At 35.7% G+C, this 22,153-nt stretch overlaps 2 protein-coding genes and 1 non-coding gene across 3 annotated transcripts in view; 2 read left to right on the forward strand and 1 right to left on the reverse strand.

The window, feature by feature from the left end:
• LOC100376901 (xylosyl- and glucuronyltransferase LARGE2s-like) overlaps window positions 1-11,376 on the forward strand; it is a 27,046-nt gene extending 15,670 nt beyond the window's left edge. The window contains exons 4-18 of the mRNA XM_002740911.3: window positions 246-420; window positions 616-689; window positions 830-1,063; window positions 1,218-1,307; window positions 1,488-1,679; window positions 3,027-3,098; window positions 3,312-3,411; window positions 3,582-3,712; window positions 6,822-6,937; window positions 7,090-7,138; window positions 7,313-7,422; window positions 8,543-8,615; window positions 8,936-9,063; window positions 10,046-10,144; window positions 10,994-11,376. Coding sequence (XP_002740957.1) covers window positions 246-420; window positions 616-689; window positions 830-1,063; window positions 1,218-1,307; window positions 1,488-1,679; window positions 3,027-3,098; window positions 3,312-3,411; window positions 3,582-3,712; window positions 6,822-6,937; window positions 7,090-7,138; window positions 7,313-7,422; window positions 8,543-8,615; window positions 8,936-9,063; window positions 10,046-10,144; window positions 10,994-11,084 — 1,734 coding nt within the window. The 3' untranslated portion in view covers window positions 11,085-11,376. The remainder of the gene's footprint in view (window positions 1-245; window positions 421-615; window positions 690-829; window positions 1,064-1,217; window positions 1,308-1,487; window positions 1,680-3,026; window positions 3,099-3,311; window positions 3,412-3,581; window positions 3,713-6,821; window positions 6,938-7,089; window positions 7,139-7,312; window positions 7,423-8,542; window positions 8,616-8,935; window positions 9,064-10,045; window positions 10,145-10,993) is intronic.
• A 452-nt stretch (window positions 11,377-11,828) lies between these two features.
• TRNAT-UGU (transfer RNA threonine (anticodon UGU)) lies at window positions 11,829-11,905 on the forward strand. The gene has a single exon. It is a non-coding gene; the product is annotated as a tRNA-Thr (tRNA).
• A 1,272-nt stretch (window positions 11,906-13,177) lies between these two features.
• Window positions 13,178-14,858, reverse strand: LOC144341652 (uncharacterized). Its single transcript, XM_078005331.1, has 2 exons — window positions 14,456-14,858; window positions 13,178-13,597 (listed from the first exon to the last, which is right to left on the reverse strand). The coding sequence occupies exons 1-2, from the start codon at window positions 14,648-14,650 to the stop codon at window positions 13,421-13,423; spliced, it is 372 nt and encodes a 123-aa protein (XP_077861457.1). The 5' UTR covers window positions 14,651-14,858; the 3' UTR covers window positions 13,178-13,420.
• Between the last annotated feature and the right edge of the window lie 7,295 nt (window positions 14,859-22,153).

Consider the following 22,153-nt stretch of genomic DNA (forward strand, 5'->3'; position numbering starts at 1 on the left):
ACAAACCTGAGTCACGTGCAATCTATACCTATGGTAACTTATGACTGATAACATACGAATCACACAAATGCACTTTTGATGGTACGTACCATTAATACCAATCAACTCACGAGGCTAGTAGAATTAATAAACGAATAACTGATACACCTATAAATATACAATGAGGCCAGTTTAGAAATGATCCAAATCTAGTTCAAATATATAACCAGCATCCAATTAAAACATGATATTACTCTTTATTTCAGTACGTGAATATTCTTATGTACGTATCGAGCTACACAGAAGTGAGACAGTTTGCCTCGTTAGTCAAATCAATTACGGCACATAGCAAGTCGTCATTGTATTTCCACGTTATCAGCGCTGACGAAAAGATTCGTTCTGTAGTGAGCACATTAATGAAGACCTGGTTGTTACCGTCAGGTGAGGTTCTCAAAATCATACGACTCTCTTACGAGTTTGCATTGCACACCAGTTTCCCACATTACAAAATGAATCACTTCAAATTCGATATTCTCAAACAATTTGTGTTCTACTCTGAAAAAGAGACAAATCAACCTGAAAAACAGGATCTATTTTTTTCTTCTAAATCTAACGTTTCAACGTTTTTTGTTACAGTGGCGTACACGTGTTACTCTGTAGATGACTTCCTGGATAGATCACGTGACTTGTGGGCCACGCCGATAGACAAGGTATGTCAAATCAACATGCTGACAGAATTACTGATCGAATTGATATCACATGTTACACATCTGTCATTTTTGTTTTAAATGCAATTAATTCGCGTCTTAAACACTGTCTAAATGATGTCAACATATGGCTCGTGTTCCAGGTAATCGTTCTCGACTTAAACGTGATCTTCATCCGGGACATTTCTGAGCTTTGGGACGAGTTTCGCCAGTTCGGTGACAATAATTGCTTTGCTACGATTGAGCCAAGTATAGAGCGATTTGACCAAACTGGAAATGTTGTATTGATTGAAATTGAAACACTCAGTAGGTTTGCTGACCAGACTGCATTCTGGGAAAATATTCTACAAAGTAATGAACAATCCTCATTTACTACAGTAAGTATTAACTTGAACTTGGGATAATGTTCCGTTGAAGTGAATTTAAAATTAAATATTGAAATAAACATAAAACTGCCATTACTCCATGGCGGCACAAGTCACACCGTGTCGAATTTATATTAATTTTAAGTTTGCTTCTCATATGTCATAGAAAATAATGAAAGCCATAGAAACGCAACCAGGAGAGAGATTGAAATTACTGGCATGTAAATTTAACGTTGACGTAAACTCGCACATACAGGTATATGTATATTTCACTAAATACATTGTATACTGATACGCATGTTGACTGTGTCCGTACACAAAGCATTCCAAAATACTTTTTAAAAAACACAGAAACTCTCATTTGTGTACTACGTCTTATGCCGATGAATGATTCTCCTGGATCAGATATTAACATTATTTATGTTCAACCACACAGCAATGTGTTTCAGATATCAGTGATATAGTCAGCTTTAACATGGTACATGTCACAGAGAAATCGCTAAATGAGAACGACGCCCTCTTCGTTCACCATTTCAACAGTATCTACGACAGTATCGTAGAGGGCGACGGGAATCTTCTCAGGAATCGTATGGTCAAATGCCCAGTATCTTTGACACCCAAGAATAAAGTGAGATTTTTTTGTAATTTTTTTTTATTTCTTGATATCGGATTTATGATTTAACTATTCAATTGTTACTTCTATACTACGAAAACATTTGTGAACGGATCACAACTGCATGCAGCTCTGTGTTTTTAGTTGTGCTCCTAACAATGCACTCATTTACCCCCTATCCCCACTGTATATATTTCTGTGAACAGCAGACAAAATGCGAAAATGGTCACTTCAAAACCGTTCTACTGGTGTTTTAATGTAAAAACATTTATTTGTATACTATGTACAAATGTGCATAGACAAGACTTTAAATAACTGAAACTCGATTCTCTGGGACGAACTACATAGGTAGTCATACTGACACGTGATGTGGGATAGCCAGCCGATTACGAACTACATAGGTAGTCATACTGACACGTGATGTGGGATACCCAGCCGATCACGAACTACATAGGTAGTCATACTGACACGTGATGTGGGATACCCAGCCAATCACGAACTACATAGGTAGTCATACTGACACGTGATGTGGGATACCCAGCCGATCACGAACTACATAGGTAGTCATACTGACACGTGACGTGGGATACCCAGCCGATCACGAACTACATAGGTAGTCATACTGACACGTGATGTGGGATACCCAGCCGATCACGAACTACATAGGTAGTCATACTGACACGTGATGTGGGATACCCAGCCGAACGTGATGTGGGATAGCCAGCCGATCACGAACTACATAGGTAGTCATACTGACACGTGATGTGGGATACCCAGCCGATCACGAACTTCGAAGCACGAAGTGTATATAAACAAATGTCAAACTTGATTGAATCTTTATGACCTAGTTTTGATGTTACAGTGTTAATTTGCGATCGTGAGCATTATTCGGGTTCATTTTGTTTTAATGAACTGTATATATCGCGCAGCGTACAACGTGGCCAAAGGTCAAGCACGGAACAAAGGGAAAATAGTATAGTACTCGTAGAATTACGCCCCAGTACCCTTGGCAAGTACAATATGTTTGCTGATTTACAGGAATGTGATGCTTGCCCAGTGCAGTGTGTTTTAAACTAAGAATGAAACTATGAAAAAAATCAAAATCACTAAAAAATTCTTGATATTTTTCTAAGCAAAGGGTTATTTCAACTAAATGACGAAGAACAAATAACAAGAGGGTTCTTTGTTTCTATGGAAACTTTGTACCCCCCATAGCATTACACCCCACTCTGGTGGCCACAGGGATTAATTACACAATGTTCGAAAATTCCTGTGTCAAAAGTGAGTTAGCCGTCTTTTATTGTACTAATTGGGGACATTGATCACTTGGTAAAAAAAAAATCTCTCTTTCTTTATCTACAGACTAAATGTTCTTTCGTTACCGACAGAGAACAACTTGTACTTAGGTCACATATGTTTTATTTGGGAGAGAACGTAAGTACGCTAATGACCTCATATGCAAATGAGCACCGTGATCTCGTTGGGAGCGAGAGAGCCACGAGACTTGTCTGTTTCCTGCTATTATTGTTTTATTCTATTTCGTCGCCGCGTCTACTGTTCAAAATACCATGGTAACACAGATCAATAGAGCAAGTCCTAAGCTTCATTTTTATTCGTTAAATAATACCACTTTATTATTCTTCACAGATTACGTCACCGGATGACGATTTCTCAATCTCTATGGCCATGCAGACTGATTTTAGTCGGTTTGTGCAAATGATAGACAAGATATCAGTTTATTGGACATGTAAGTCAGACAGCCATGGCAATGCAAAACCACAGTTACTCGACAATTTTTGTTGAATTCAGTAACAGTTTTGTTAATCAGCTCAATGATTGGTTTAGCAGTAAATTCTCCTGAACCGAACAACAAAGAGGCGACGACATTGTGTATTTATTGTATCATCTTTTGTTCAGGTCCAATGAGCATCACGATTTATGCAACTGACGAAGAAGCCAGACAACTTTTAAAATTCAGAAGAATTTCGAGCACGCTTTCTCAGAGAAAAGACATATCAATACATATCAGCTATGTTGAAAGAGAATTTGTAAGTCCAGTGAAATTCGAAAGAATTCACTACACTTCAAGGCATCCATTTTACTTTCACATAGGGCATCCATTTTACTTGCACTTAGGGCATCCATTTTACTTCCACTTAGGGCATCCATTTTACTTTCACTTAGGGCATCCATTTTACTTTCACTTAGGGCATCGATTTTACTTTCACATAGGGCATCCATTTTACTTTCACTTAGGGCATCCATTTCACTTTCACTTAGGGCATCCATTTTACTTTCACTTAGGGCATCCATTTTACTTTCACTTAGGGCATTCATTTTACTTTCACTTAGGGCATCCATTTTACTTTCACTTAGGGCATCCATTTTACTTTCACATAGGGCATCCATTTTACTTTCACTTAGGGCATCCATTTTACTTTCACTTAGGGCATCCATTTTACTTTCACATAGGGCATCCATTTTACTTTCACATAGGGCATCCATTTTACTTTCACATAGGGCATCCATTTTACTTTCACTTAGGGCATCCATTTTACTTTCACTTAGGGCATCCATTTTACTTTCACTTAGGGCATCCATTTTACTTTCACTTAGGGCATCCATTTTACTTTCACATAGGGCATCCATTTTACTTTCACTTAGGGCATCCATTTTACTTTCACTTAGGGCATCCATTTTACTTTCACTTAGGGCATCCATTTTACTTTCACAGAGGGCATCCATTTTACTTTCACATAGGGCATCCATTTTACTTTCACATAGGGCATCCTATTTTACTTTCACATAGGGCATCCATTTTACTTTCACATAGGGCATTCATTTTACTTTCACATAGGGCATCCATTTTACTTTCACATAGGGCATCCATTTTACTTTCACATAGGGCATCCAATTTAATTTCACATAGGGCATTCATTTTACTTTCACATAGGGCAGCCATTTTAATTTCACATAGGGCAGCCATTTTAATTTCACATACGGCAGCCATTTTAATTTCACATAGGCAGCCATTTTAATTTCACATATAGTGTCCATTTTACTTTCACATAGGGCAGCCATTTTAATTTCACATAGGGCATCCATTTTACTTTCACATAGGGCATCCATTTTACTTTCACATAGGGCAGCCATTTTACTTCACATAGGGCATCCATTTTACTTTCACATAGGGCATCCATTTTACTTTCACATAGGGCATCCATTTTACTTTCACATAGGGCATCCATTTTACTTTCACATAGGGCATCCATTTTACATTCACATAGGGCAGCCATTTTACCTTCACGTAGGGGAGCCATTTAAGTTTCACATAGGGCAGCCATTTTACTACCACATAGAGCATCCATTTTACCCCAACATAGAACATCAATTTACTTTCAATTATGGACCCATTCACTTTTACTTAAGACAACCATTTTACTTCCACATGGGGAAGCCATTTTACTTCCACATAGGGTAGCTATTTTACTGTCACATACGGCATCCATTTTACTTTCACATAGGGCATCCATTTTACTTTCACATAGGGCATCCATTTTACTTTCACATAGGGCATCCATTTTACTTTCACATAAGGCATCCATTTTAATTTCACATAGGGCATTCATTTTACTTTCACATAGGGCAGCCATTTTAATTTCACATAGGGCAGCCATTTTAATTTCACATAGGGCAGCCATTTTACTTTCACATAGGGCAGCCATTTTACTTTCACATAGGGCAGCCATTTTACTTCACATAGAGCAGCCATTTTACTTTCACATAGGGCATCCATTTTACTTTCACATAGGGCATCCATTTTACTTTCACATAGGGCAGCCATTTTACTTTCACATAGGGCATCCATTTTACTTTCACATAGGCATCCATTTTACTTTCACATAGGGCAGCTATTTTACCTTCACGTAGGGGAGCCATTTAAGTTTCACATAGGGCAGCCATTTTACTTCCACATAGAGCATCCACTTTACCCCCACATAGAACATCAATTTACTTTCAATTATGGACCCATTCACTTTTACTTACGACAACCATTTTACTTCCACATGGGGAAGCCATTTTACTTCCACATAGGGCAGCCATTTTACTGTCACATAGGGCATCCATTTTACTTTCACATAGGGAAGCCATTTTACTTCCACATAGGGCATCCATTTTACTTTCACATGGGGCATCCATTTTACTTTCACATAGGGCATCAATTTTACTTTCACATAGAACAGCCATTTTACTTTCACATAGGGCATCCATTTTACTTTCACATAGGGAAGCCATTTTACTTCCACATAGGGCATCCATTTTACTTCCACATAGGGCATCCATTTTACTTCCACGTAGGGCATCCATTTTACTTTCACATAGGGCATCCATTTTACTTTCACATAGGGCATCTATTTTACTTTACATAGGGCATCCATTTTACTTTCACATAGGGCATCTATTTTACTTTCACATAGGGCATCCATTTTACTTTCACATAGGGCATCCATTTTACTTTACATAGGGCATCCATTTTACTTTCACATAGGGCATCCATTTTACTTTCACATAGGGCATCCATTTTACTTTCACATAGGCATCCATTTTATTTTCACTTGGAGCATCCATTTTACTTCCACATAGGGCATCCATTTTACCTTCACATAGGGCATCCATTTTACTTCCACATAGGGCAGCCATTTTACTTTCACATAGGGCATCAATTTTACTTCCACATAGGGCAGCCATTTTACTTTCACATAGGGCAGCCATTTTACTTACACATAAAGAAGCCATTTTACTTCCACATAGGGCATCTATTTTAATTCCACATAGGGAAGCCATTTTATTTCCACATAGGGCAGCTATTTTACTTTCACATAGGGCATCCATTTTACTTTCACATAGGGCATCTATTTTACTTTCACATAGGGCAGTCATTCCACCCTCACGTGGGGAAGCCATTTAACTTTCACATAGAGCATCCATTTTACCCTAACGTAGAACATCCATTCACTTACACATAGGGCAGCTATTATACCTTCATTTGAAGCAGCCATGTTACCTTTGCTGGAGGCTGCCATTTTGCCTTCACGTAGGAAAGCAATTTTACTTTCATTTAGAGAAGCCATAACATTTTCATTCTTCCTCTTTCAGGAAGATTATCCAGTTAATCATCTTCGTAATGTAGCTCAAGAGGGCGCCACAACACAATATATCTTCATTACAGAGATAGATTATTTCTATAGTTTAGACATATGTCAAAATCTCCAGTAAGTATTATACTCCTCAATACTTTAATGTATTTTCTCATAGTGATTATCCCCATTTCATTTCATCCGATTTAGACAATTTTTGTTCTTGAATTTGAATAAAAACACTGAGTAAATGTTGCACGTTTGAGTTCAAAAGTTATTTTTTACAGGAATCTTGTTTCAATGATTGAAGATCGAGAAAGAACTATGGATAAAAAGGTAATCTTAAGAATCTGTTGTCATTCTATGAAAATAATAATAGTATTCTTTTAAGAAATGATTTCCTAGTTAAGAAATGTGTAAATTTCGTGATTTTACTCCAATCGTTGGTTGCATTACGTCACGACAGTGCGCAAATGTCAAGTGACGATTCTATTGATTGTTTCAATATAGGCGATAGTCGTGCCGGCGTTTGAATCAAATCGTCTCTCAGATCGAATGATACCGGAAACAAAAGAGGAAATTGTAGACAAGTATCTGAACGAGGAATACCATTACTTTCAGTAAGTGTAGCGGTCAGGCATAATCTTTGATATTTTATTGCATTCTGTATAGTTTAACTATACTTTATAACGAGATTTTGATGACAATTATTTGTTAGATTTTAAGTTCTGTGGTGCTTGTTGTTAAACTCAGTATATTACCAACTACTGATATTAGACAAGTGTATTTAAATCAACATGCAATAGTATTAATTGAAATTATAACGAGGACGATACAACACAATCCACAGTTGTTTAAGGTTGCCACATTAGGGGTTTCTCCAATCTGATTAAAATCTGATGTTGTGTACGGGCTTTAATTATTGTGGCTATAAACTTATTTTAATTTTATTTTTTATTACTTTTGTTATTAATGCCCTTTTATTTTATTATTTTACTTTGATTTTGTGATTTTTTTTTAATTCTGCCCTACCTACATCTGGTTTCTCCATCAGTTAACTAAATATGCAACTATGGCAACGTCTGTGTTTCCAGGAAGCTGATAAGATAAGATCGTGTAATTTTCGTGTTTATATTTTGCAGTATGCTCTAAAATATTTTGTTTTTTTAAGGGATTGACCATTTATCGCTGTCTATCGTCTTTCCAGACTCAATTTCTTGGACGCGTCCTTGATCTTGTGGCCATAACTCAAAGTCAGTGGCTTGTAAAACTGTAATAAAATGTTACTATCTTTTAAACCATTTTGTGTGCACTGTTAGCGCAAGAAACAGTGTCGAAAGATGACATTTTCAATAGTGAAAACAGTTAAACACAGATTCCGTAAAAAACAAATAAAACATTTCTTCATGTTTGGCCGCGGGTAAACAACTGATCATTTATTCAGTCTTGCATCGTACATATTAAATGTAATAAAAGTTTAATAAAAGATACAATCTAATGTAACATAATTAATGATCTTTCCAAAAATCAATGTGTTCCTCCCCTGTTGCTACTGTTATGCAATTCATTATTACTTTTTTCTACGTATTTAAGGAATGCACCATTATTATTGTCAAGATTTAGACTGGAAACACAATTACATGGCCACTGCATACACGCATTATAAGAGTCAAATTTCCACTAAGAATATAATAATTTTATCGCAATTGACATTTAATCATTTTTTTAATTCTATCATAGCCATACCATATATCCCGGTGGACATAAACCAACAAACTATGAGAGATGGATTGACTCGTCAGAAGAATACAGGGTTAGTAATCATTTGTAAGCATTTTACCGTTATTGTCACCATTTGTCTCAGTTCGCTGCCTTATCACTCATGGCAAAGAAATCAACTATATATATGCTGCCTCATCATTCATGAAAATGAAATCAACAATATATATGCTGTCACATCACTCATAACAAAGAAATCAACATCCAGTATGTATGTCAATATACTTGAATATATTGCCCTTGTCGTATGACGTTCACCGTTGAATACAATATCCACTGACCTCCACCAGTGTACTAGCCATATATTATACCTCATATTAAACACAAATATCACTTCCTTGATATCATATCTAGGTCAGATGGAATAGGGGTTATGAACCTTACCTGGTGCTTAAACGAAAACATTCACCAGAATTTCCAAAAATATTTTCTGGACGTGGATATAACAAGGGATCGCATGTCATGAGATTGGTAGCGCAGGGGTAAGTTTTTAAATATGGATACAATTTCCTATTTCGGTTCTATGTATACATTTATGTAAAAAACATATTATCAGTATTCTAAAACCCATCATAACACACTGTGTCAAACATACAATACGGCGAATAAAAGTTAGAATTAACAGTCACTCGCCGGGTGCAATGCAAATTACTCTCACAACTCGGTCTGTCAAATACATGTAGGTTGGTTAATATTATAGTTATATTTCTAGTAATTAACCACTTTCACTTTCTAGTAAGTAATTGTACTTCACATTGTACTTCAATGACTGACTGAAAGTGCCATTATATTAATATTTAGTCGAAGTCTAGTATAGAATGCGCCATCTAAAACATGGACACTTATGTATCTGCCTGAGACTGGTATTCCCTGTATAATCTAGTTGGCGACTTACAATGAAGCGTCATTAATGGAGCTCTACACAATCAGCTGGTTTATATTTTATGCTATTCTCATCGATTCAGATAAATGTCCTCTTCGTCCTATTTTTTAAATATTTATCGAACGAGGAGATATCGCTTCTCATTTGCTTCAGCCTGGTACAATAGAGTACCTTTTCGGTGGTTTGTCTTATTACTACCACATCATTCACAGATATTATTGTTGCATCAATATGGCAACATATTTCCGTGTCATCATCTCTATAGACACAATGTTCCCACACCGAAATAGGACCAATAAACAATATGAATTTGAGTTCAACTTTTACATATTTTGTATTATTTCTATAGTCCCATGTTTATACCTGTGTGGTTTATCGACTTAAAAAAAACAAATGGTAGTCTGTTTTACTGTTTATTTTGGCTTTGATTTTGACAACGCGATTGCAGTGAGAACGGTTTTCATATGGGGTTCTAGGACTGTACTTTGTCTTTGTAAATACGTTATCATGCTTTTAATTTACATGTGAACCATTATGCAATACAATACAACACAATATGATTGTTTATTCTTATATCGTAGTTACGAGCTCGTGGTATCACCTGATACTTTCATGGTTCACATGCCACACTGGGTCAGCGATAGTCGACGACTCTACCTCACCAATTTACAATACCAGAGGTAAGCACAGCTCCTCGTACTGGAGGATAGTTTGTAACATATGACTACGCATTGGTATAGATGATGTGAATCTCAGAAAACGGTTAAGTTGTCTTTTTAGGTGTTTTGACTATTATGGACAATAATGGTGAACAGAGGGCTGCACTATGTGGTTGTGTATTACTTTGAACGAGTTATGTTCTAATTCAACTCCATATCGTATATTATTATACATCTGTCACCGTAACGCCATAAGTTACAGCTTGTCGTAATTGTGTGGTATTTTACGGGGTAATTTCATCCTACCATTCCAAATATGGAATGATTACGCGTGTAAGCATCTTTTAATATTAAAAACAAACTTGACTGCCACCAGGGTTTGTCTGGACTCAACACAAAGAAGTTCGCTGATTCCGTTTTGGATTTTTTGGATTTCGGAATTCCCAACAGGTATCATTGGAAGGAAAAGATGTATAATAATAAGGTTATTACGAGGATACCTAAAAGTATGCACTCAGACAGTACGCCGTCGCATACTTCTATTGTACTGTCTTTGTGCATACTTGTTTCGAATTATTCGCATGCTATTGATATCGCCGAGGTGATGTCAGTGTCAGTTGTACCAAATTATGCATTTTCAGTATAACAATATGTTTATCGGTTATATTTGAACAGTTACTTGTACAAAATGTGTTTCCCCATAAATAATTACGTAGTGAAAATAATCCATTCTATTTCCTATATTGTATTGATGTCCAATGCTAATAGGACAGTCACGAGCCCTAATCGACAAAAAGTGCAGATATTGAAAAGTATTAATTTACAGTTTCATTTCGAACTAACCATCATATTGTCTCATTCTATTTGCAGGTGCCTGAGCTGGGCTAAAGTTCGTTTTGATCAACAGCTATACTCGAGTCACAACATCACAGAGCGAGATATGAGAAGAGGCGGATTTTAAGAGATGACCTCGGAAAACAGTTGCCGATGAACTTAAAACATTTGAATTACCTCATTTGCAATTCTCCATAATGGGGAATCTAATTTATTACAATATTTATATCGAATATGACGTATACTCGACTCAGCCTCATGGCACCTTCTTTTGCATAACTTTTCATAATTTTCTATTTTATCAATGCAAATGTCTGTGATTGGTTGGCTGTGCAGAGTGGTACTGTCTATATCACATTTTCTACTGTCAATAATTTATTATGAATTCTTAATAAATGAAGCCTAAAAGCGTTGTATAATTTCTTTGGTCAATATTAGTACATTGTCTTAGTCAGATTTAAGTTCTTCCAACACTTAATTGAACACAATGTCCTAAGAAACGCATGCCACTTATATGCTTACTGATTAATTATTAATTACATTTCACAAGGCCATTTGGATTTTCTGACATATTCGTAAAATACGTATGGTTATTATACATTTACAACGATAATATGCAGACACGTGAAATGTTAGGAAAATGACTTAGTTGCGTGAAGAACAATTTATTTTCAAAATAAACTTATTCAATTGTAATATTCTCTTACCAACGTGACAGATGATATGTGTTCCACACCGATGGGGGTCGGGACATGGAAACAGTAGTGGTAATCAGTGATGGTGTGTCATTCCTTCTCAAAGGTAATAATCCTGACATATAATAATATGACTCGTGAATTATAAATTTGTCGGTTGAAAATTATACTGTATGGCCTCCTTAGCTCAGTGGTTAGAGCACTGGTCTTGTAAACCATGGGTCGTGAGTTCGAATCTCACAGGGGTTTTGCTCATTTGCAACACATTTTTATATCAATAACTATGTTTCATGTGGTTTGAATGACTTATATGTACCATTAATCCAAAATGCACATGTATTGCATTCTGTTATTTAACTAAACAATTATGATATTGCGTTCAGAATCAATATGTTATACAATCTGGTCTGTCTATACAATAGGTGTCAAACAAATACTTTTATCTCGTAACATATATAATACACATTTATCCGCGAGCGAATATCCCATATATCATAAAAATAATAAATACTTGTAGAATTCCCGGCTTTGTTAATGTTACATCTCTCGTGCAATTTACGTTTTGATTGTTTCTCTGAAACAGTTAAAAACAGAAGATTTGGAAGCGGAGAAATGAGTTTAATTGTTTATTTTACCCGGATGAGATGTCGTCAGAGACCAGCAGTAGTTATAATTGCGTCAGATGTGTAGTCAGGATTTTTGTAACAAAGTGGTTGACATCTCACTGGTATTGTCCTCTTTATAATGTTATATTTCACCCCCATTTGTATCGGCAGAATCCTGAACAAGAAGGTGGGCAAACTAAACATACACAACCCCAGTCCAACTTCAAGCCCCACCGTCTCGTATACCAGCCTATTATTATGTGATTAGTGAATAATCTTGAACCCAGAACGCGTCTCCTGTTCTGTAAGCCCTCAGACCAAGTGTAGATTTCATTAGCCTAAAATTAAAATACGATTGAAAAGGAAATTATCCCCATCTTTATCAAGGCCGCCACTATTTTGGCATGATCAAAAATATTAATGGATTAATTCAATGGATATATGTGATGGGACCATTATAGACATAAAACAGTCATACAATAGATTTTTTACAGCTGGCTGCATTTGTTTTTATTGCGTTTGAATCAATGAATCGATCGATCGAATCAATCAATGACCAAAGCTATTTCAAAGTTCACTTCATCACCAACAGACTTCGTATATTTTTGCCAATATTTCAACCACTATGACGTCGGAATACAAAATACTAATTTTAGCTTGGAAAGCTGTTCATAAAATACAATTAACTAATATTACTATCAACACTAGTGGAGCCCATTACCGCATATTACTGCTACTAGCGATTGAAAAGTACAACACACGATAGAATCAAACGAAGTTATAGAAATAATTAAAACTGATACATTGCAATACGTGGAATGAAATTCAAGCAGATAACTTCACTTATGTATTCTAAAAATGAGTACAATTGTCAATATGTTTGATGTTCGTGTTTGTTAATTTGAATGACAAATAACGTATTTAGTTGGACAAATGTGAGACTTTCTTCATTCAATGTACAGTACAGATATTATAAAGGTACACATCCTTTGAACACAGTTCAGCTAATATATTCTTGAAATTTCGTCTTTACAGCATGAAAGCATAATAAATGTGATTTATAACAAAAAATTATAGCGACAAATTGTAAATGTATATATTTACTAGCACGCGATAGCGAAGTCGTTTAACCTCGCTTTCAAGTGTCTTTCTGACGTCATACATTAGCCTCGATTTGATGTTCTACGTTTTCTTTGGCAGATAAATCCTTTGCCTGGGAATCGTCGACAAACTCGTTGCCAATGGCTACCACAGATACCACTACATACGCCAGGATTACGTGGGTTACACGGTTTACCGATAATGAAACTGTCAGACTGTTCACTCAACGAGCAATCCATCTAAGAACAAAAACATACAACATACAACTGCAATAACGCGGACAATAAATGATGTGAAAAGGGTAAGGGTATTGAACAAATTTGTAGTGTCCGTGTAATTCACCTTGCAGCAAATCGTAGAATGTAAACAGTTCGAACAACATCTCTAGCTATTATCGCATACATAGACCATGTGATCTGATATTTCTGTTTCTGACGGATTTAAACAGGTGGAAAATACGTCAACAGTATGGACCTGTACATATTTTGAAACCAGTAACATTATATATATTTACGCATACTATAACAATTTTACCCAAAATTACTAAACATTTACACTTGCACGTTTTCTGATTTTAAATGTACACTCCATATACATGTATACTGTAGCAATCTCAACTTTACGTGAAATATATATATATATAATACCCTATTGTGTGAGTTTAAAAGCGTGGTTCCCGACGTTTGCAACATCGGAATTCTCACTGTGTATGTTTACGTCTAACTAACAGTATCGACTGAATTACAGGGTAATCACACACGAGACAGTTATAAAATAAATTGAAAACCACAGAAAATGATTATTAGTACAAGTCACGAACGTTATTTGTTTTCTACTTTATATGTTATGTCCGAATTAGCTATGGAATAATCATTCTTACTTAGCAAGTAACGACCTGTTGTGATAGAGTTTACAGGTATTTATTACAGTAAAACATGTCGGTGAAATCCCACCGCTGCCACTATGTGTTGGCATAGTGAAATGCTCCTTGTTATTTTTTTCTATCTAATTTTTAAAAAAGAAGAAACTTCCCTTTCTTAAGTTCCATCATGTAGCATTTCTCAAGACATCACTTAACATTAAAAAAGCGTACTTACCCAACTGTCATCTGGATTGATAAGGAAAGGCTTTTTTTCCATTTCATTTTTTTCCACATCATTTTTTTCTTCGTAATCAGGTGCATGTACTGTCTCCATATTAATATCTTCATCATGTCTAATTACTGTTCCAGACACAAAGCCAATTAATATATAAATCATTATCGATAACATACGTGTACGGTTGAAAAACATATCGATGTCTTGGAATACACGCGAGTTTGTATTACTTGTGTTAGCCTAAGGAAGTTACTGATATATATATATACTATTCTTCGTCTGCTAGAGCGTTGAGTCAGTGTTGTAGATGAGTCATGCAGAACAGATTATTTGAAAACCCGAACTGTTAGCTCGTAAACGTAGTTGTGTGGAAACCTTAAGTGCTAAACTGAATATCTCTTCGACAGGGAACTGTGAAATGTGTGAAACGTTGGGGTATATGTACGTGCGTCTTGATTGTAAACTAAACAGAAAGTTGAGTTGAATATGAATTAAACTAACAACCCTTGATCTAATATGCCATATATGGAAGTAATTGTCACGTGTTAGATTATCAGACTTTTGTTACTATGAGTGAGCGACACACTATGTGGGTGTCTTTATTTTGACAACTTCTCTCTTAACAACATAACACAATCACTTAAAATAAATACAAATTCATTATCACTCAACATTCAGTAAGAACAATTATAAACTTCTAATACCACATTATTTACAAGTAAAACTTCCTACTAAGTGGTAGTGTGCAAAGAACCACATGTGTTTGTAACGATTCACCAATATCGAAATATAGACCAATTACAAGAATGTTCGCTCTTCCAATTAAAATCTTTTCATTCCGATGTGTTTGCTTATGTATCTACGTAAAAGCTTTCGTCATACCTATCGTCGATTAAAACTGGATCAATATCGTAGGCGGAATTAACCCAATATTGCATGTACAATTGGTCTCACGGAGAGCACATTCAGTTGAGAAAGCATTTCCTAATGGTGGTATTTTTCTGCACTCAATAATCTTTGAGTGGGTCAATTTAAATGTGTACAGTGCATATTACTGTCTACATTGGCACACGTGTACAATCTTTCATTTACAAATTGCATAGTTGGTAGATTATTTTAAAGCTAAGATTGTACAGTATTTGATTGCGATGGTGTGTCAGAAATAATAGTCCCCGGTACGTAATGATGTGTATTTCATGTTTTTGCAGAGAAGTATTTTAAAATGCTGGGAGGGAAAGTTTTTAAAAATCGGGAGGGCAAAAACGATGATATTAACAAATGTAATGTTGATTAACGAATTGTTGCACAATACAAATGTTACTCCAGCATTTGGTTGCATGGGAGTGCAGTGTATTAATACTATTATGATGATGGTAGAATTGCGTGTTGCTTTGGCTTTTAATTTGTTCAATTCATTTCGATTTTAAATCTCAGGTAAACTCTAAAGTAACAAACAATTGATGAAGTCGCCAAATGATACCTGGAACGATCCTTAAGTTGTACAACTATATGTATTGATGAATCCATTCTAGATTCTTCTCTGTCGTGTCTGCATATTACATATGATGTGATACACACTGTTTATTAATGTATTAATGAATGCTTTAAATGCTTACTGAATTTGAATTGTATTTATTTTTCATATTGTCAGAGAGGGTTAAAATTTCACCCGAATTTACCAATCCAGTAAATTGTTATTAGCCTAGAACTGGTAAACTCGGATACCCGACATGAAAACCATTGCGGATGTGACCGGTGTGATTATTCTCAGAGCAAATCAATGTTAAATGTGCATGTGTTTCTGATTTGTGGTAACAAGCTTATAGGTTAATCTCACAGTGACTTAGAAAAGACAAGTACTTCTAAACGGGATATTTTGGAATTGTTAACACTTCACACTACTCACGAGCAACACGTATATGGTCATGTCTATTCAGAAACAGGATATGCATATCGACCTCGGTCAACACAAATGTAGCTAAAGTTGCATTGCTGTATTAGTAGTCGATAATAAGATGCAGTTTTGATTGTTGAAATTGTGGCTAGTTTAAAGATATTTTTATAAATTTTTCAAATGGTTGACTTGGTAAAGTGTATTGGCATAATCGGTAATGGTTCACAATTTATCTATTGTTCTGGTGACTATAGCAATAGACATGTTATAAGTTGGAGTAACCAGAATATCCTGATTGTACAACCCTAGTACTATGAACGCCATGGTTGCGTTAGTACTCATCAAGAAACATCTCGTGTCATTTCAAATGTGATAATATTACCCCTCCAAATCAATCGTTTGACCCCATCCCTTCCCATGATTTCACCGCTCTTCTACATAAAAAAGGAATTGATTCCAAGGAACATATACCACCTATAACCGAAGGCAATACAACTAAAATCCAGGATCGCCCACACCAGACCTCGTCAACGCAATGTCAATAAAATAATTAGTTACGAAACGCGCGTATGACGTCATTTTCGCGAAACTATTTTATACGCATATAACCCCTGGTACTGGAAGTGTATTCAGCAATCGTTTTTATTTGAGGCATAAAATAAACGCTGGAAGGAATTGTGGCGACGGCTTCACCTTTGTCGCTAAGAACGACATATGCAAACACTGTAATGTGTGAGATATGTCACGTACGCAAGGCAATACTAAACAGCTTCACACAAAACACGTAAAATTGATTGGTAATAACAACAATTTAATTGATTACCCGCAAGCATATATACATATCCCAAAGATATGTACTATGGCAAATGCTTGCTTTGATTGTAGCATATAAATAAGTTATTCAATTGAGAGAATGGGAAAATGCGTCTTGGTGTCTTGGATCTCACAGTACGTAGTACAGCGCCTAGAATAAAAGTTGTTAGATACCTGGCAATTGGTCGCCTAAATACTGCGCGGAGATGGGCCACATTGTTGTATTAACTGTCTAGAAAAGGTCAACGATATTAGTGGATATATTCGTGTAAAGCGTAATTTCGATAGATAGTTCAGGTTAGTTTTTAAATTGTAGACATCAAACTATAAAATTGTCTACTATTTCATGGATGTGAATGTGTTTTCAATATTTGGCGAGTCTCAGAATGTAATTTTCTCTATACGTGCGAGCGCTCAGTGTGCGTTTCGTGCAATACAGGCGATAAATTTAGTCACATTTGTAAAGCATTACAATAAAGGAAGCAATAGTTTACATTGACATTTACAGGATCGAGAAGGAAAGCACGTTTACCATCTACCTAGAATAGTTAAAACTAAACGGACCATGTCTGATTCAAGCGTCCAAGTGATTGAACCATACAATTCCATACAAGTATACCAAGAATCGCTTGTTGCAAGTGACGCAGTATTATACTGTCTATCCGTGAAGCTAAAAATCTGTGCGGAATTCCAATGCCTCAAATACAATACAATCATAAAAATGTCAACATGCATTCATATAAAGTTAACACTCTACTTAGATCAGTGAATTAGTACATAAATGTAGTACAATAATTATATTTACGACATTGTCAGAACATCATCTAACCTGTATATATAATCAGGTATTACTTTCAGCATATAAATAATTACAAACATAGAGTTAACACTGACCATTTACGAGAATTCAGTGTCGCGTTCCTCGTTATATTTTCCATTTTACGGTCAATGTTATTTCCTGTAGTCTATTGAGGAGCATTCACCAACAGTCGACGAACAGACAATGTAATAAATCGAAGAATTACGATAGTTTTATCATATGAGGTAGCTTCCTTTTCTTCCTCGTATAGAAATGTAAGTTACCATTCTCTTTAAATTTGAAATTAAATGTTAGCTTTTATAATATAATATACCTAATACTACTGAATATGGAATGTTTACAGGTACTACTTTTTGCACTTAATCTTTTGACTGAAATGCACCATATATTACAAAGTGACAAGGAAGCAATGCTGGCCGTACATATTGGGCATTTTATAAGTTTTGGATCCATGTAATCATGTATTACTTTTTATACGGTAACACTGATGTTTAGTTTTTACTGCTAGTCAAATACCAAGTCATCGGTTAATTTATTACCAAGTCTTACAATTGCGGCGCCTCAATGCTGTTTCGGTTTTTGTATCACTTGCATCTTTTGACAAAATCCAACCACAAACAAGAAAAAATAACAAGCGTAAAACAAATAAAAAGTAATGGTTTAACCAAGACTGTAGGTTCCTTAAACACCGTTTAAAAATAATTCAAAAAATTCATCGGAAAAGTTAAAAAAGTAAAACTGGTATATTGAATCAAAAAAGAACAACATTCGTAGATGACAATCGCATTATCTACAAAACACATTTTCAGTTTTAAAAAGGTTGTTGAACAACCGACAACTCATTAATCTTGCATTGAAAACAATAATTAATCTGTATCACAATGATATTACGAAGGACAAAATAAACGATATAAACAAAACAAGGTCAAGAATAACAAAAAAAAATATATGCATATTTTGCGGATCTGAGAAAAGCTTTCGACAGTGTCTGGCACGAAGGCATGTTTTTGAAATTATTAAAATATGGGATTACGGGTGTATATCACAATAAAGGTATTACAGCAAGGTGAAATATAAAGTCAAGGTCAATATTAACAGACTCATTTATTTCAAACACTGGGGTAAAACAAGGTCGTAACATTTATGCCAAATAGTCGCGACTCGCATACTTGCAGTCCCCCACGACCAAATAATTGTAAAGTCAGTTGCCTTCTATAGGCAAACGACATTGCAATTCTGCCTGAAAATTAAGATTACAGAAATGTCTAGGTCATCTATATTTTTCATCATATTTTTCTATGAAGGTAAAGAAATAAATGTAACCGGGCACTTCAATTATTTGGGAATTGCTCCTTATAAAGCATAAATGGCAAATATTCAAAAAACAAAGGGTATTCAGAAATAACAAGTTAGCGATAAAATCTAATCTACATTTTATGTAAAAAATGTTGCCCGTCTTTGATAAATTAATCAGACTAATACTAGTATACGACAGTGATATTTGTGGTGCGGTTGTCTTACAAATTTGTCATAGGAGATGTTCATCTACACTTTTTACGATTCATTATAGATGTAAGCCCCCCCCCCCTCAATGGGAAAATTTCGAGAATTGGCTCAATTTCAAGTAGATGTATTTATCAAAAGACAAAATATTAAATACTATAACAGAGTAATGAACATATCAAAAACAATTATTAAATAAACCAAAAAGTTGTTTGGTATTGCACAATAACTTAGATAGGATTTAATAAAACACAATTAATCATAAGAGATATCATAATTACAATTCACTAAACAATTAACAGAAAAAGTCGAACAAATATTCATCCTTCATTGGAACAAAGAGATAAATGTAGATATCACCAAAAATAACAAGACAGGGAAAAACAAACCGAGAATATACAGAGATTTCAATAAAATTACCAACAGCAAAAAAAAAAAAGAATCTTTGCTCAAATAATTTGATGAAGTGGACGACGAAACCCATTTTACCACAATGTTGTGAACACTGGCGTTGTGTTCAAGAAGGTCAGAGTCTTACACGTGGAGGTGCCAGTGTTGTACCCCCAAAAAATACCCCCGCTTCTCTCCTCTCCTGGCAGAGTAAACATGCAATCAGCTAATCGCTGCAGCCTTCGGCACGATCACGTGATTACCATGGATATGTCTCACGGTTAGCCTGACATGTTTGGAGCCCCGCGGAGGGCAAAACGGTTAAAACCTTGTGAAGTTGCCACTACTAAATACAATTAATAAACAAACTATTTATATTGATAACAACAACATGTCTTTTTTGCAGTGATCAAAAGAGAAATATGGAGAAGCCGGAAAACAAATAAGAGATTTGACAAATTTGACAGAAGAGAATAAATGTATAATGATAATAGGCAATAGAAACATTACATTGGCCAAATTTATAACAAACAAACACAAAAAAAACAACAAAAAAACAACAACAACAACAACATGATATAGCAACACCTCTTATTGGCACAACGTAATCATCACTTTATGTTTGTTTTTCTTACCACCGACAGAATTTCAACTGTTTAGGTGTTGTGACAGTTCTAAGAATGTGGCCAACCTGAAGAGTGAGGTCACTAAGCTCAGGTGTATTGTAGGGCGCCACCAGGCGTTGAACATGATCCTGTGCTTCATTCGCCTGTGCTCGACCGAGACTCCTAGATTTAAAACTCATCGCAACAGCACTGCAGGAACCACACAGTTTCAGCACAGGGAGTTGGACAAACTTATGTATTTTAATAAATTATTAAATAATTAATTGTTATATAACTTTTCTTTTACCTCCCTCCCCCCTTCCTGGTATCGATTTCAAGTAATCACTGATGCTTGTTTATACCACTCTTTCCTTTATCACAACTTTGTTACGCGCTAATTTATATGCAAATTTTAACTCGCGATGTAGACACGCCCTATTATATTTTACTATGGGCGTATCTACATAGCGCCGTAAAAGGTCGCGCCTTCGGCGCAAGGTTGGCGAACAGATATCGCCCCCGCATGAAAAATTTCGTTCAAGCACAGTGAGTACGGGTAACAGTTATTTTTTACCCAACCCTTTTCAAAACTAATGTTTTTAGTAATCTCATACCCGCTTTTAGACTAAGGTGTGCGCATGCAAAGTGCCACGCTATGACGTCATATAAATAGTACAGGCCAGAGTTCAAAATACGTACTGCACTATATGTTGCGAAACAAGGGACGGCCAGAGACATTCCTGACAGTTTTAGGCGTTTTCCAAAAAATGGATATTCTTCGAACCCACTTCTAGTTACCCATTTCTATACCAACTGGTGTGAAAAAGACATCCAGTAGGGCAGCAACCCTTCTTTGTCATGTTTGGGAGTATGATATCTATTGTAGAACAGTTGGTTAAATGCAGGTTCTGTACACATGTACAACGTGCCCAGAGTGTGTCCTTCTAGGCGACCTACTTATTTGTTAACACTCGGCGGGTCACGTGACAATAACAAAAACCAATGACGTTTGTCCAATTCATTCAGTTCGTGCGTGTTGACATCGCTCTGACGTGTTGCATGCCACTATGACGTTCACCGTCTGTGTGAGCACTTTGCACCTGAGGGGAGTTATTGTTCAAGATAAATCTGAAATAATCATCATGGTTTATTTTGGGGAGATTCTCCTTATTAACATAAACAGGATGTTTCTTTGTTGAGGGGCAAGACTTTACAAAATCAGTGTTCATCTTAAATTTGTGTTACAGAGAAGACATCCGGGCGGGGGGAGGGGGTTCTCACAAGATAGAAATTACCTATTGGGGACGTGGCACTCAAATGGGTTATGTTTTTCAAGATTCTATATACATATATAGCCCTTACTTAATTTCCAAATAGGCGGAGATTCAGGGTATAAATATCTGGCAGATTGTAGCTGTTTGGGCAGCTGTTTTTGAATAAATATGGTTCCACGTGCAAAAATCGAAATCCTGTGTAAATATCGTTAAATCACGGCTACCTCTTTAATAAAATTAACGCCTTTGTAGTTAAATAGAATATTCTTTATTTGGTGTAAATATGGGTTGCAAAAATATATTACCCCCCCCCCCAAAAAAAAAACAAAAAAACAAAAAAAACAAACAAAACAAACAAACAAAACTTGAAGGGCAGTGGTCGTCGCGCCGGGTATGTGA

Source organism: Saccoglossus kowalevskii, chromosome 1 (genome assembly GCF_978046115.1).
Source record: "Saccoglossus kowalevskii chromosome 1, keSacKowa6.1, whole genome shotgun sequence".
Lineage (NCBI taxonomy): Eukaryota > Metazoa > Hemichordata > Enteropneusta > Harrimaniidae > Saccoglossus > Saccoglossus kowalevskii.